Source organism: Lingula anatina, chromosome 2 (assembly GCF_051362555.1).
Source record: "Lingula anatina isolate TDL-2025a chromosome 2, LinAna3.0, whole genome shotgun sequence".
NCBI lineage: Eukaryota > Metazoa > Brachiopoda > Lingulata > Lingulida > Lingulidae > Lingula > Lingula anatina.
In genome coordinates, this window is record NC_141768.1 from 19154343 (window position 1) to 19171550 (window position 17208).

At 36.0% G+C, this 17208-nt stretch overlaps 2 protein-coding genes across 2 annotated transcripts; both read left to right on the top strand.

Annotated features, from left to right (window-relative positions):
* The first annotated feature begins 280 nt into the window (after positions 1–280).
* On the top strand, positions 281–12808 carry LOC106171878 (UPF0764 protein C16orf89 homolog). Its single transcript, XM_087007259.1, has 7 exons — positions 281–1031; positions 8384–8542; positions 8848–9001; positions 10282–10396; positions 11252–11411; positions 11761–11892; positions 12308–12808. Exons 1-7 carry the CDS (start codon positions 791–793, stop codon positions 12469–12471), a joined length of 1125 nt encoding a protein of 374 aa, XP_086863385.1. The 5' UTR covers positions 281–790; the 3' UTR covers positions 12472–12808.
* Positions 12809–13004: 196 nt separating this feature from the next.
* On the top strand, positions 13005–17150 carry LOC106169596 (5'(3')-deoxyribonucleotidase, mitochondrial). Its single transcript, XM_024075759.2, has 5 exons — positions 13005–13282; positions 13483–13583; positions 14293–14353; positions 14563–14677; positions 15176–17150. The coding sequence occupies exons 1-5, from the start codon at positions 13073–13075 to the stop codon at positions 15334–15336; spliced, it is 648 nt and encodes a 215-aa protein (XP_023931527.2). The 5' UTR covers positions 13005–13072; the 3' UTR covers positions 15337–17150.
* Positions 17151–17208: the final 58 nt, after the last annotated feature.

The window sequence follows — 17208 nt, forward strand, 5'->3', positions numbered from 1 at the left end:
GGTAGTCTTTCCTCCAAAGCTCAACCCGATAGTTTGTCCGTTTATGCCAAAACATAACACTTAATTATTAAACATAACAAATGTTTTTTTTTACAAATTTGAGGTACAGTGTATGTAGGGAAAATAATACCATGTATTTGTGACATGCACAGGTCAACCAATGACATACGTTTTTTATTCACACAAAACGGCGAGCCTTAAAATGAAATTAATCAGCTTATCGGAAAATATGCTTCAAAAGTGTTAACAGTTGTGTGTTTGTTAAATTTTTTCAGAGTTTGTCAAAAGGATAATCAAAGCGGGGGAAAAACGAAGAGCAAGCGCAGAAAGAAAACAAACAAGAAATTCAAATATTGCCTAATGCAAGAAACCGTGACGAAGTTTTCAAACAACGCAAAAGATGATGCGAAACAGACTGAATACTGATGCTGAATATCTGCATTGCAGCTTATGGCCGGCGTCAGAGATGTATTTTCATTGGACAGTTGGACAGTTTACGTATATTCAATTACAAACCATTGCCTGTTTGGGGGGAATCGATGAATGCTGCCATTAACAACACCTTTCTAGTCTTAATCACCCATCATCTATTTGCACGCAAGGTGTCTCTTTAATTTCTGTCGCGTTTAGTCTTATTAAAACATCGATAGAACTAAATTTGAGGATTGTTGAGGACAAAACAGGAACTTGCGTCGCACCTCCCACACGAAGAGATTTTGGCTTAAAACCTTGTTTAAGGCACTCCAGCTTTCCATTCAGCGATATTTAAGTTCATGTCGTAGGGCACTTTATGTTGAAGATAAGCATGACGATAATTCAATTTCCGTTGCTTATGTGTGTATGTTCAGCCATTGTATCTGGATTTGTTAATGATGACATCAAACATCTACAGCATTTTGGCTCCAGTTACAACGTAAACAGAGATTTACTTCGAACCGTGATTATGTCAGTGCAAGGAATATTACATTTTTTTTCGGAAGAAATCGAAAACGTGAATCTAGATGCGATAATCGGTACCAGAATTGCAGATGGTAAGACGGATGTTGAGAATTAATCGTAGTTAAGTCAGTCTCTCTGGCTCTCTCTTTTAGTAAATGTAAAAAGAGCATTGCTGTCTTGTGTCGTTCCCATGTCAAGGTTTTTTGTACTGTTAAGAAATAATGTTAACTACATTTAGAAAACAATTTATATAGATACGATTTAATAGTTTACTAGAGTTGGCATTTTACCTAGGTTGTTAATCGCCGTTGAGAAATCACACCGTTTCCCCTACGTGTTACTTGTTACATTGTATCGATTTTCAAAAACTTTTTAGAATATTAGGTCGGCTTGTGTCAGATTCAGTCCATGTGCATGAACGATTTTTAAATCAAAGGAACAATAAGTGACAAACTCTGGGATGTATTTGACTTCTTACATAACACCGAACATTATTGAACCGATTCAGTCAGCCAAAAGAACATGGCTTTGTTACGGTGAAAACTACCGGGGTGCTTTGTTGCATGAAGATTAATGAGGCTGAAGACAGTGGATATGTACTAATTAACCTGCATTTTCTTCTCTTAACTCGTGCCATAGACATAAGATTATGTACCACAATTAAAACTATGGTGTTGAGAATTGAATTTATCACATCATGTCCATTGTACATTCTATTCTATACCATTTCTTTATTATGAAAATATTTTGAGCAAGTTGAACGAGTATCGTTATAAGTGTTGAGATGCCACATTGTCGTTAATCACAGGGTGTTTCACCCCTGGCAAAATTTTTATCTCTACCTTTGGTCAGTCTTGTCTGTTGGCCGTAGGTTTTGTTAATTTACAGCAAAAAAGAATTCATAAATGATAAAACTTAGTATACAAAACGAAAGCTAAGTCACGCCAGTTAACATTAACCTAGACGTTGAACCAGCAATACGGGTGCTTTATGAATAATGTGACATGTAAATAAGAGGTTGAAATCATTTATTTGCTTGAAAGTGTGATACTCCTAACATTTTTAGTTACACATTTGCTGTGTTTTGTTTTTACTATCAGAGATAAATTGATAATTTTTAAAGTTATGAAATGCCATGCAATATAGGTAAAATGAAGTAAAAAGTCAAACATTTTAGCATTTCTCCAAATATTCTGATATATATATATATTTGAAATTATACATTATACATTAAACATTTTAAGTAGCCCATGTACAGTACTCAAGGGTAGGCGAATCTTAAAATTTGTTGTTTTTCGCGTACCAAGACAAGAAGCACACACGAAATACGTGGTGACATCCCGTGAAGATTGTCACCATGTGACATCGATGACAGCTCAACATCAGTCCAACTGAAGAGGGTCTTGTAATAAAGTTGCGACACCCGTTTCAAATACGTATGATCCAGTAGTAGAGTCAATATCATTCCCAACATTATGTTAGATTGAAATGAGTTTTTCGTGGGAAATTTTTACCCCGGACACCTTAACAAAAATACAAAGGGCTGTGCCCCCATTTGGATCTTCCACTGGTTATATATTGATGATTGGGTATATCAAAGTCCCTTCCATTCAACTTGAGTTGTGTAAACCTAGGCCTATACTATGTTCTAGTACACTTTATTGTGTATTTAAACCTCTATACCCCGAGTTCCAAATTTTGCTGGAAGCTTGCCTCCACTATACTGGTACATCAGTGTAGCTCTGCTGTTTCCAGTACCTCGGGCTTATTTAAACTGTCCTGAGGCGCATTATGGAAGACGTTCAAAATCACCAACATTTTCTTTAAATAGGTGTATTGACGTAGTGAGGCCTTCTGTGATTTCCAGTGTAATTTCAAATTAGGGTTTGTATTAGGTAGGGTTTACATTAAAGCTTACTTCCTTCTAAATTATCTAGCATGCCATTAAGGTGTCATTCTTTTTATTTGCTTGAAGTAATGCAATAAATCATTAATGCTTGAACTATCCAACTAAACAAGGATTCGAAACGCTCTCATCATTTCTCGTGCACCTTAGTAGAATATTGGTGAGCTCACTTAAGCTCTAAAACTTTTCTTTCCTCCATTTTTACATCATTTATTTATTTATTTATTCATTGCAGTCTTTGTCTCATATTAACGTGTCCCTACCAATATGTCGACCCACTGATAATATTTAAGTGGTTTGTTTGTATAAAGAGACATATGTTAGTTTTCGTCTGAATATTATATGTGTCGTCTAGCCGGAGCGGCTGCGTCAATCCGCTCTTTCTTTTAAGATTTTTTCAGAATGTCAACGAGCAGCCAGGGACACCTTTATGCTCGTGCTTTGCAACAACCCTACCTCGCCTTTCTGAATACTTAGAAGACAGGAAATTAATGACTGAAAAAAAGGAGGCATTCAATCCTTCAGTAGTGCACGCTATACCTTTTAAAAAATCAAAATGTATATAGAGGCAGAATTATAGATGGTTTTAAACAGTTGTGGTATTCTTACCACCCCACCCACCCTTTTTCTTACTGAACAACTTTTAAAGATGTCTTTTTTTGCCATAAACCACATTGAAAAAATTTTTTTAGCCATTTGCCTTTGTTTCAATACATTCATATGTCCGTCGTTTGGATAAACACTTATTGCATGTAGGCGGTTAGCGTGAGTGTTAATCGGAAAGCGTCTTTGATAATTCATGCCCCACAGGATTAAAAGCAGCACCATTGGCACACAGAAGTATCCACCTTCAAACAGAAGTGGCTGATTTGAAATGGTTAATTCCTTGATTTGTAATTTTTGTGGGTAAATTTTCCACTTCAAAGATTTATCGTTATTTTTATCTTTCTTCATGTTTATCTTTAAAGTTTAGGCTACATTTTGTCCTCAATGGTCATCCTAAGGTATTGTATACCGCATGTGCTTACCATAGGTTTTAAGACCGCATCCCGGAATCCATTTGTGACAATAACTTGGTCTTGCTAGAGTGCATTAAATTTGCAGGCTTCGTTGCGTACTGTGTTAAGTGCTTCTACAGATTCTATAGCCTCGCTTGTTAACACTTGTTTTCCATGGAACCAAAAAGACAAAGGGCTCCTCAGGCGCTTTGATCAGAGACGTTACCGTGATCAAATTGAGGTTGAAAAGAAGAGTGGTATCCTGAGTAACACATCCTATAAGAAACATTAACTGTTTGACCAAGCTTTTTTTACATTCCTCTGAAACTCAGGGCGAGAAGGGGTGATGCTGGGTTCACATTTCCGTCTTCCAAATGTATATTTTTGAGCATATGCATAGAAATTTGTATTGAATAAAAGGACCTTTCCCTCCCGAATGGCAAAAGGAGCACCTGGGTATATAAAAACGATTTACATCATTTCATGCTTTCTTTCATTTGTCTTTTGCTGATGAGAGAAACGTTCAACCATTAGGCGTCGAAAATAACATTATCCAGTAAAGGCATTGAATCTCTAAATGTCGCTTTCAGTGGTTTTTAGTATGGAAACAATATGTTAAGCTGAATATCTCTTGGAAAGGTCAATATGTCTACAAGCACGTGAAACAAGCCACACTCAGCTAAAAAACAATATTATTAACATGGAAGAAAATACTTGTGTATACTGTAATCTTGCATTTCCCTCTCTCTCTCTCTCTCTCTCTCTCTCTCTCTCTCTGCCCTTCCCCCCCCCCCCCCTCTCTCTCTCTCTCTTGTGTATCGGACGTGCGATTGGTTTTCAGTAGCAAGGGAGTTGTAACAAACCTAATAAGTTCAGGGTACGATCCCAATTGCATTCGGTTCCAAGCGGACACGCAATTAGGACATTTACATTGGCAGTGAGGTAATGCCATCACATACAATCTCAATTGTAAATTCAGTTTAAGGCTTGAATAGTTCCTTAAAAGATTTTGAGAGCATTCACAATGAATGTCACTGAGAGACCATTAAAGGATTACGCGGTCTTCCTTTCATGTAGGTCTCGGTCTTGTTATACCTCTGCTCTTCTCAATGTGAATGCTCTCTTAGTTGCCACTAGAAAGCTTCACCTGCCATCCAATATTCCAACACGATATATATTAGACGCCCCCCTCAAAACAGTAGAATTAACAATTAACAAGACATAGATCTCTAAGCTGCATCATGTGTGTATTCGGGTTCTATAATAGGGCGAATTTGGAATGACAACAGAGTATCTCGTGCAGCAATACTTAACCGACGATAAACTGATAAATAAGCCTAGATTGATGTCAGTCAAATTTGTTTGCAATCTCTCCTTCTCCCTCCCTCTCTCCCTCTCTCTCTCTCTGCCAACACGTAGGCCTAACTATCTCAGTTTCGAGACTATACACATCCCTGTGGATGACACGACGCTTCATGATCATGTTGAATTCTAAGGCATGGCAATGCCATGGAGAATAGAAAATCTTGTTTATCAATTACCACAATTGTCAGGTGGCCATCCATTTCGTGCGTCCTGAAGCGAACGCCGCTAATACGGAAAATCAATTAGCAACAAAACAAATTGAAAGAGGATATATGCAATCTTATCTTAAAATTTGGGTCTAGACACGGCGTCTTTTAGAATTTTTTGGACTATTGCTAGGTACCCCTGCTTGTATAAAGGGGGTAAGGCGCCTTTTGCTCAGTTTATTCCTTCTGACAGCCAATCGCACGATACAATTCAATCGGATCTTTCAAAGCTTGAGGAATGGTCTTCAAGGTGGAAACTGGAGTTCAAACCTGATAAGAGTTGTGAGGTCATATTCTCTACCAAGGACACAGCAAATAAATACAGAAATTTAATATTATGTGACTTAATGATACCCCGGAAACCATCCATAAACATCTCGGATTCGTACTAGACTCCAAACTGTCTAGTGCCGAACATATTAGTTATTTAGCTACTAAGGCCCAAAAGGCCCTGAACCCTCTTAAGTCCCTGTCTCATAGTCTCCGATCTAGGCACTTGAACATACTATACCCTACAACGCCTACGTTCTGTCTTGTCTTGATTACTGCGACATCCTTTATCACTCAGCAACTAAAAGGAATCTTTCTAAACTTTCTTCTATACATTAACAAGCTGGTCTGCTTGTTTTTGGGTGCTCTGCCTGGTTCGAACGCACTTAAGGTTCTTAAAGTGTTGAACTGGGCTACTCTGGAAAACCGTAGAATAATGCATGCAAAACAGATTGAGTTGATTGAGTTCTCCACTCATCACAACATGGCTCCTACATATATAATCAGAGATTTCTTGTCTTTTAAAAATCCAATGATCTCGCAAACAAGAGAGTCCTCGTACAGAGATTACATTATCCCAGCTAAGTTTACTTTCCAGGGTCCTGAATACTTACTCTTGTCGTCATGGAATAGTCTCAGTCTCGAACAGAAGTACACCCTAAATGTCGCGTCACTTAAGCATTCTTTGAAATGTGAACTCTTTCCTGGTTCGTTATCAACAATCACCCTAAAGTTAGAAAGAAAGAATGAAAAATATCTAAACCGTGCACGTGTAGATCTTTTGTTCAAATCCCAACTATATAACCACAATTGGAACTCGGTGAATTCTCCAAACTGCTCGTGTGGGAAACCTGAGACTATACGCCATTTTTTCTTCCAGGGCCCACTGAGGCAGTTGAAGTATCGTGGTTTTCATTTGTCTATTGAGAGTGTCCTGGGTGCTAACAATACAAACTTTAGAACGCAACTTGATAAGATTTCTTTGTTTTTACACGGTCACAAAACTTTAACAACTGGACAGAACGACAAAGTCTTTGAAATTGTTTCGTGGTTTTTAATTGATAATGTTTAAATTCTTTGACAAGTCCACCCACCCGTCTCCTCTCCTGATCAGCTGGTCTGTCACTTCCCGCATACATCTCCCCGTGCCTAGGCCCCCTTCCCTGTTGCTCTCACCAATATTTATATGTGTTCTAATAGTGTTATCACAATTATTATTATTACTTCTATATTATCATACTTAACTCATTTATTTACTTTCATTTAAATTAACGCATTATTTTTACCTTTATATCGTTATAATTAATCTATTTATTTACGATTTACTATAATACCGCAGGCGAGCACATAATGTAATGCTGTGGCGACGTGCCGCCTGCTCTGAATTTATTTATTTTGTATATATCATTATTGTAGAAATAAATCTGTTTAAAAAAGTGCTAGACTTTCTGTGTAAAACAGCCTTGAGTCTTCCATGCATACTGCGGCATTAATTCCCATCAAAAATACCTGAGCATAATACAAGAAGTGCAAAGTAACAATCATCAGCGACATTTGCTTTCAGGGCTCTGACCCTCTTCCATTTAATTTGTTTAGCTGCAAACATGGTTAATGAATACTATGCTTCAACTGCGATATTTTCTTTCAAATTTCCTCCATGTTCAATTAACTCTTCTACAAAAGTTGACACTAGGGAAACGTGGAACTTAGGGTGCCTTCACAATGAAGCTATCGAACTAACTACTGCGCACTACTTCACGGGGACTCTCGCTGGAAGCAATCAGATTTACAGATGAACACGCCTCCTCTTGTATCCAACGTACCTGTATAATCACTATTTTTTTTGTATTCTACTCAACGCCAGGATCTGTTAATCTTTTTACATTCAGCGAGAGTCTCCATGGAGTTGGTGAGCAGTAACTATAGTACGATAGATGCATTGTGAAGGCACCCAAAAAGAGACAGTTCAACAATAAAACGGAAACCACCGTTAGATTAACTCGCATTTATAGGTAAACAGTACATGTTTTGTCTCTGTAACTAAATTGGTCTCATATTGCGTAGGTTAACACAGCACATGATCAACTCTCATGCACTGCCTCTTTAAATCTTTTTACACATAATTGTCTACTAATGTGAACGTAATTTGATGTTAGTATGCTATTATCATGTTTCCGCCTCCCTCTGTACATGTGTAGGATTGTTATCTGTAGGCCTATATATATATAAGAAGGGAAGAATGATCACATAAAGATAACAATAAATGCGTGTTCGTCGTTAAGAATGTTCTGAAAAGTATCCATATCTTCATGTGAACACATGTGATATATATATATATATGTAGGCTCAGATTATTAAGAATTAGGCTGAAATACGACATAACAAAATGCCTCCCCCTTTCCCGACTTTTCTTAACATACCGAGGTTGAGGTTGAGGGCCTCGGAGTGTGTGACTTCGTCATTTCTTGGAAAGATGGTGGAAAATCAATTTTTGTTTGGGAAGAGGGGAAGCATGCACAGACATCCTCTAGATCCTTGTACGAAAGCTGTCTGTGCATATTCCTGTATCTCTTGTTACAAGTTCTTTTAGGTGTTTGAACATTACTACGAGTGGTAAAAATGCCACCATATATCGTATATCAAATTATAACATGTTTAGCGGAGTGGTTTGAGCGTAAAAGTTCTGACTCAAATTTCAGATCAAATGCAGCTACTGTTAGGAAAATACACAGGCTCTGTGGTTGCTTTGGTGGAACCAGATATTTTCAGTGATATACATGTCCTTCAACAGGCAGCGGAATATATAAGTAACACTGCAATACCCTTTGTACAAAAACAATCGCCGCGTTATTTCCATAGTAAGTATTACAAAGAATATTCTTATACCAGGGTTATTGATCTTACTCGAGTCCAATCATTCTAAATGGCAATTTTCAAACGGAGAGTAATTTTTCTTTTACTGAGGCAAATCTAAATTAATTCCTAGCACCATTGTTTGAATAATAGATATTTATTTTAAAGATGTGCTAATAACATATAAATTCTTTATCTTTGAAAGTATTATATGACTCGAGACATCATCATCATCTATTATTTAAAAAAAACTGAATGTGAAAAAAAGGTGATGCAACAGAAATGCAATAATGTTATTTCATTGTACAAGGAATCGGGGCAAATCTCAGGAATGGTTTCTGGGGGATCGAGTCAGAAAGTAAAGACATCGATATGACCAGGGCAGTAACACCTGCAATGTCCGGAGAAGCTATGCACGAAAAAGACTCCGATGACTGCCTGACAGAGTTATTTGGTACAACAGGGTAAGTGCGTTTCATATCAAATCACCGTATATATCTTTAAAAAAGTTATCATAATGATTCATCTTTGAAGTTCTACTAAAAAGATGTAATATCCTATCAAAGCTTTTAGGGGCCGAAATGATATTGCATCTATTAGGATATTACACCTTTTAAGTAGCTCTTCATAGATGCATCATTATGATAACTTATTTATAACAGGATAAATGCGACACGTGCTTAGGGCGGTTTGCCAAAACTTGTTTTAGTGCCGTCTTTCGGAACTAGACGCTACATTGCTACCCCTACTACAGTGTGCCGGGTACGTATTCAATGTTGTCACAGCACTTACACTCTCATTGCGTTGACTGCTTAATCCATGGATGGCAATCAAATATCTGCTATTTTGAGTTAGAACTAAGAAAAACAAAGACATATCCTACATGGTAGTTTAAATTTCTGAAAGACATTCCCTTGTGAGGACCAGAAACTTCTCCTTTGGAGAATTGAAATATCCCACAATACAGGGGCGGATTGATACTGGGTCTTATGGAAGACGGTCAGTGTTTTTTAAGTTTACATTGACGGGCATCTAAATTTTCTGTCGGAAGGCTGTCAAAAATTAAGGATGGATGAAAAAACATTAATTTCAGATTCTGCTATGAACCTTAAAATTGAAATGGAGATCGGAAATTACATGTAAAACAGCGGGTTACCGCCTAAGTAATGGAATGACAAGTGATGTTTTTATTGTTCTTTCTTGGCTTTGATCTAATTATTGTACATTTGGCCATAAGAACATGCACTAAATCATCGATATATCAGAGCCCAAACAAATTATATGTATGAAACTTTCATATATCGAAAAACGTGATGATTACTCGCTTGAATGGTTTCATAATAATAGAAACACGATAGAAGTTAAGAGATTCACAATGGTATATAGAAAATACTTGTAGGAATGTGTAACTTACTCTAAAATTCTCCCTAAAGCTTTCTTTTCAACCTTTTGGAAATCAGTCTATTCCATTTTCATTTTTTTTTTTGCAATGTAGTTAAATAAGTTAACTACATGCACATGAAATATCGATTAAGACTCTTCAAATTATTCTAGTTACAGGATTAAAAATATGCTTTCTATGGTTTGCTGAGACAATTTAAGACATAGGATCTCAATTGTTTCTTTTTTTTTGGGGGGGGAGGGGGTTAAACCATAACACATAAATGTAAGTTTTACATCAATAAGGCATTTGAATACAGGCTATCTGATTTTTTTTACATATTTGTTTCTTTATATTTTACAGTTTATCTCAAAACCCCTGTGAAATATCGGATACTTGTTGGAGACGAATGACGTCACCGGGTTACCGTGGTTACTCTCTCTCGCACCAAATTTTCTATCTGGAAATTGGAGTTCAGGTATGTGCATGATGGCTTTAATTTTGAAAATTATCACTTTCGTCGTATGACAAGAGCGTCTTCTACATTTTAAGTATGGCTACACATGCAATTGAAGGAGTATCAGGTAATAGCTAGTCATGCAACGTATGTAAGATTGGGCGTCTTAACGCTAGTGCTGCTAGAAAAAAAGATTATACTCTCATTTTCAAAAAACTGATAACTGGTTAACTTTAGTTTAAAGATGCGTATTAGTAAGTACCTTTGTCCAATTATTGTCGCTAAATCCTACCACATGCCGCCATACAGTTTCAAACAGAATACCTAAAAGAAATACCTAAAAGCTGTGATCTTTGCACTGGACAGATTTTCTGCTCACATTCTGTGCTTTACAGACTGGAAGGAAAATAAGTAGGTCTTTACGGCAAGAAATTTGAAGAAGGTGCAGTTTTAAAGCCTTGCTTGGTGTCCGGTTGATTTTTAGCATGTGAATTTTATTTGTGTGCGCCTGTGAAACTGGCAGTGATGTTTTGTATACGTTACAGGGCAATTACTCACGCTTTATATGTATCTTTTAGAAAATCCCTTGTAAATATGGTAATTCCTTCTTCATGCTTGCAGAAATTATTCTTTGAACTGTAATATATGTTATTTTTGTAGACCAGCTTTCTCATACATGTTTGTTTTAAAAATTCTTTTGAAAATTTTTCATTCGTTATATTTTTCTAGGTTTTATATGCCCAGTTTATTAGTTACGATTGGCATCTGCTACATGCTGTACCATTGAAAGTTTTTAAAGTTTTTTTGTTTTTTTTGCTATTCGTCTGTACATTTGGTAGCTTTGTTGCCTTGTTAATATTTCAAAAATTACTGTAGGCAGGTTGCCGACCAGCGATGGACGTGAAAATAAGAAGACACTATCAACCGAGTTTAGAGACATTAGCAGAAGGTTTCTGCGCAGCCATGCTTAGAGAAGCGGAGACCATAGCGCGAGCTGGATTCCCTTTGAGGAGACGTGATCTTTTCATGGAAGAAGGTGGTGCCATTAATCTTTTTACAGCATATTCTTTTGTGATATATATGTTACTGCCTATCTGAAGCACAACTGAACATCAAACTATTGATTAAATACATAATAGGATCTGGAACCATGGACCTACCTGATCGGGGGATTGGCTTGGTGAATTGTGTGAAATACTAATATAGGCCTACTGATATATAATTTTGCAACAGCTGGGAATACTGGTGGTGGAGAGTAGGAATTTGGGCCATTTTCGTCTAGATTATAAGTCATATATATATATAACATATACCCCAGCTTTTTAACTCGCCCTGTATTGGTATATGCTTTATAATTCACTTTTGTGCACGTATGTCATTTCCAGCTACTCTGTGTGGAATGCTAGGTTATCGACAGTTTTTCCGGTATCATTGGCTTGAAAATATCCTGAGCTGGCAGCGACGAAGTGGTTGCTTTGGGGACGATGCCATTGACAGTAAATTCATCGCACCGAAAGGTAAAACAAATGGAAATTGCACATTGCAGATGGAAAAAAAAAGAAATTGGGGAATGGCTATTTTCTATACTCAATGTGAATAAAAATAACCCAATAATGAGTGCCTCTTGCCTGTTAATTTCCTTATCAAACACAAGTATCAAACACAAAGATGGCCGGAAACAAATAAGTGCCGTGTTGCTCAATCCATAAAATATTTATATTGCGCCCCAAATTTCGTTATATTCTAGCAACAGGAACATTTATCAAAAATAAATAAATAAATAAATAAAATAATAATAATAATAATAATAATAATAATAATAATAATAATAATAATAATAATAATAATAATTCTAGAACATAGACCTACAGTCACTAGATTGACTGTGACATATATTACTTTTTGTTACTATTCTTTTATTCTTTATTGTAGGGAAATCCATGGATGAAGAGTTTAAAAGAACGGTATCCAAGAGAGAAGAGCGCGTTTTGAGTGATCGATGTCTCGCGCACAAGACCACAGTCGCACTTGGTGCGCTGACGCAGTACATGCGATACTTGCTACTAGCCATGGAAAAACAACTGCAGACTATTTAGAAAAAAATCCAATGCACCTAAGAATATAACATGTGTGACATGGATGGGAGTTTATTGGTTAAATTGTTAAATTGAACTCTTCTGACTTCACACAACACTTTTGCGCGTTTACAAAACAGCTCTCCATTATGAAAAGGCGTATCGACAATAACAAAAATATAAATAGAGGTATTCTTTCCTTTTAGTTTCTTTTCTTTTATCTGTTTATTATTTTTCATTTCTTTTAATATTTTTTCACGAAATTTAGTTTTACAGGGATAATTCCCATGATGAAAACGCTGTGATGTGTCATTAAAAGTAGTTTTTTTGCTGACCAAGGTACAATAAAATAACAACATGAAAAACAGTGTTTTTTTTTCTCTTGCTGGTGTGTTTATCTTCTTTTCGTTTTGCTTTTTACATGTGTATGACGCCACAATACGATAGCCTTACAATGAATTCAACGGAAAATAAATATGTATTTTGTTACACAAAAGAGCCTGTCTGTCACTTGGTGGCTCTGTTCTCCCCCAAGATAAGCTGGTTCCGTAACACGGAAATAAACACCTGCTGGGTTCTGCTGCTGAGGCGGTATTTCCACCTGTTCCGCTTTAGTTTCAAAATGTCGAGATCAAATAAGAAAACTAAACGTTTATGGGAAACTCGTAATTTGCGAGTCTTGGTAGACATGGATTGTGTATTAGCGGATTTCGAAGGCTCTCTATTGAAAAAATGGAAAGAGCGGTATCCAAATGAACCGCACATCGCACTAGAAGAAAGAAGAGGGTTTTATGTTACTAAACAGTATGGAGATATACGCGAAGATCTGAAGGCGAGTGTATTTATATATAATGACCGTAACTGAAAAAAAGCAAAGGTTTTTTTAATGTCCTCTAGAAATCTTGGTAGATGCCATCCATCTAGACATGTACATGTACATCCTTTGTAAAAATATTTCTCAATTACACACACATTGCTGATTGAGGTATAATTAAAGAACTGTATTTAAATAATTTTTTCTCTTGTTTTTAGAGTAAAATTATAGAAGTTCTTTCTAGTGAAGGGTTTTTCCGTGAACTACCTCCTATAGAAGGTGCTATAGATGCCATAAAAGAAATATCTTCCATGGAAGGGTAAGAAAAAGGACTCCTGCAAGAACAGGGTAATAATTAGTCTGAGTAAAATTTGATATTTCATTTTATTATGATACTACAATCCCTCTAATGAATAATATCATGTTTTTTGCTTAAATTGTCTTTAATCTTCTGCTTTTTGTATATGATTGCAATTTTTTTGGTCACAAACTTTTTCTAGGTGTGGTTTATATAACCAATGGTCAAAAACTATTTTTGTCCTGCCCCTCTCCCCCAGTTTTGCTTATGTGCATCTCTAGAAAAAAAAAAGTTACATCATGACAAAAAATGTGATCTGACCCTTCATGAACAAGATGATTCAAGGTGCATAACTGATTTAGGCCCAACAGAGAAAACAGTTTGAAAATGAATACTTGCAAATTGTCAAAATATTTCTGTCCCTATGTCATAGGGTCAAGATTGCAAGCAGAAATTGCTCTGAAAATAATAGCTGGATTTTAAGGTGGGGAGGAAAGAGATTTAGCATTTATACAGATTGGGTAATATTACTCAAGCCTGAATGTCATAATTTCTTTGTTATGATAAAGATCATTTTTCACATACAGTCAAATTCAAATCCATGGTTGAAATTGATTGGAGGTCTGTTCAGTTGCAATATTGATATATATTCTGATTATTTCAATATATAATTTCAGAATTAAAGTGTTACTTTCTGTTTTGATGGAAAGGGATAATTTGTCTTTTGCAGAGTGGAAGTATTCATATGCACCGCACCGTTAAAAGAATACCAGCATTGTGCGGTTGAAAAGGTATTAATGACATGAACACATATTTTAAGCAAAATTAGGCAGAAATATTATGACTCGTTGCAGATAACCTTGGCTTCTCTCTCTCTCCTCGCTCTCTCTCTGTCTCTCTCTCTCTCTCTCTGTTTGTGTGTGGGTATGTGTGTGTGTGTGTGTTTACGTCATTGATTAGCTTTTTAACAAGTTTTAGATTTTCTTTCATTGTTTTTCAGTATGAGTGGATTGAAAAATACTTTGGAAGAGACTGGCTAGCTCGGGTCATATTAACAAGGGACAAAACCATCATCAGTGCAGATTTGTTGATTGATGATAGGACTGATATAACAGGCAAGTCTTGTTTTAGCCAATTAAATAATGAAAACTTTAATAATGAAAACTAAGTTGTCATTATGAAAAAAAATTCATTGATTTGTACTCTGTGTGAATCCTCATATGTGTCACAGATAGAACCATAAGCACATTCACTCCAGGACCAGGGCAAAAGGAGTTGACAGTCTATTTCTGGTCTTATTTGGTCTAGTTCTGAACACACCTTTTGATTATAGAGGGTAATTTATTTTGAAGGAATAGGTACATCAAAGCTGCTGAGGTCTGCACTCTCGGAGTGCTTTTCTAGTTTATGGGCAAGTTATCTTAACAAATTTTGAGAAAATTTTCATGATTGTCAGTTATTCAGGAAAGGAGGGAAAGGAGTTATTACAATTTCAACTGAATTCGAATCCCCCCCCCCTTTTTTTTTTTCAAATGAATTTTTATTGTCTTTTTCCTTGGCAGATGTCCATGCTCTGCAGTTCCCAGTTCAAATAATTCATTGTATTTCTCCAGGTGCTGAGAAGAATCCAAGCTGGAGACAGGTGGTATTTACAGCTTGCCATAACAAACATACTCCCTCTAACCTCCTGCCAAAACATTCAGTGAGGTTGGAAAGCTGGTTAGATTCTGACACTTGGAAACAAATTATTGAGGATGCTAAGAAAAAACTCTAGCAGCATATGTAGTCAGAAAGTTTTCATTTATGATAGATCCCTCAGTCTTGATGATGACTAATTAGTCCCTCTTGCCCCCTCCCCCTGGGGTGGGTTTGAGCATTTGGATCTGGTGTTGACTCTCTCACTTACGTTTTCCTTTACATCTTTCTTGTGTTCATCTAGTCTTGTTTCTAATTTTCTTCCCGTCTCTCCAAAATAAACTCTGTCACAGCTCCCACACCTGATTTCATATACTATTCCACACTTCTTGTTGTCTTCTATCTTATCTTTTGGATGTACAAGAAAGTTTCTGAGTTTTGTGTGTGGTTTGAATGACACTCCGATGTTTTCCTTCCTCATTGCATTAATGATTTTCTCTGAAATTCCTTTCACGTATGGGATTGTAACTTGTCCTTTGGATTTTTCCACTTTCTGGTCTTTCTTATTTTTGGATATCTTATTTCCTGATCTTTTCATTTCCATTTGATGTTTCACCTTCTTTATTGTCCATTTTGGGTAATTACATTGTTTCAATGCCCCTTTTATAATGTTTTCTTCTTCCATTCTGTCCTCTGGTTCAGTCACTAGTTCGTAATAGTGATCTAACAATGTTCTTACCACTGCCAATTTGTGTACTACTGGATGGTGGGATGTGAAATCCAGATACTGGTTGATGTGAGTTTTCTGTACACTTTGGTTTTTATGGACCCATCTGCTTTGACTAGAATGTCTGTATCCAAGATTGCTATATGGTTGTCCTTCATTTCTTCATTGGTGAATTTTATGCTATTCATCAAGACTGAGGTAATTACCTGTTCACCTTCACCTGAACAGGTAATTCAGTTGTGACCAAGTCTGTCAGAGTGAACAGACGAAACAGTCAACAGGTAAATCAAATTTCAGGATCTATCATAAATGAAAACTTTCTGACTATCAAAACTAAGATCCTATGAAACTATTTTCACATTAGCAACATATGTAGTCTGCTGTGTATGATTTGAAGGGACACAGTTAGTGTTACACATTTATTACGTATAGCAAAAATTTAATTCTCTCAGCATTTCAACAATTTGTCCTTAATCACAAAGTCATACCGTATCACACATTTTTTTTGGCAGAATTACATTTCATAAACCTATATTTGAGTCACGCTTGTAATGGAAGTAGTGCATTTCAGTAATTTTGATAAAATTAAGAATATAGAACTTCAAATGGGTTTACAGTTTGTAATTTTCGCAGCTATTTTGGATATGGTATACCTTGGTGATAATTGAAAAATTGGTGAAATTTCTAGGAATTTTTATTTTTGCTTTTAAGAGGTCTACACACTGCTTAGCTTTCAAGAGAAAAACAATACATATGTCAATAGTATTGATGTAACAGGCTCTTTCATGCTTTACTGGTGAGGGTGTGCAAAAAAAAAAAAAAAAAAAAAAAAAAAAAGAACATTCATAAACCTGTCAAGTACAAGAAATGTGAGGCTTTATGTTAAGTGGCCAAATACTTTTATATATTGAATTTTATAATTTATAAAGCTTTATATATTGTAAAACTCAGATATTTTGGAATATTTTCCTTGCAAGTACCATGTTGTGCTTGTAGTTTAGCTGAGAGAAGCATTTATTTTTAATACACATAGCCAACATTCCTTCATGAGACAAACAGATATAGGTTTTTATCATCAAGTAGGTTTTGGAAGTTAATCACTTTTAAAGCAGGTTTGCTCATTTTTAAAAGGCTTAGGGATTTTAGGAGGAAAGCTTTAACTTTTAAGTGGCACTTTCAGTATTTTGTTAATTCTGGTCTTAATAAAAACTAAATATACTTTGCAATATACTTTTGTTTTGGATGAAAAAGATGTGAAGTGTAGGCCACATTGTGACACTTTTT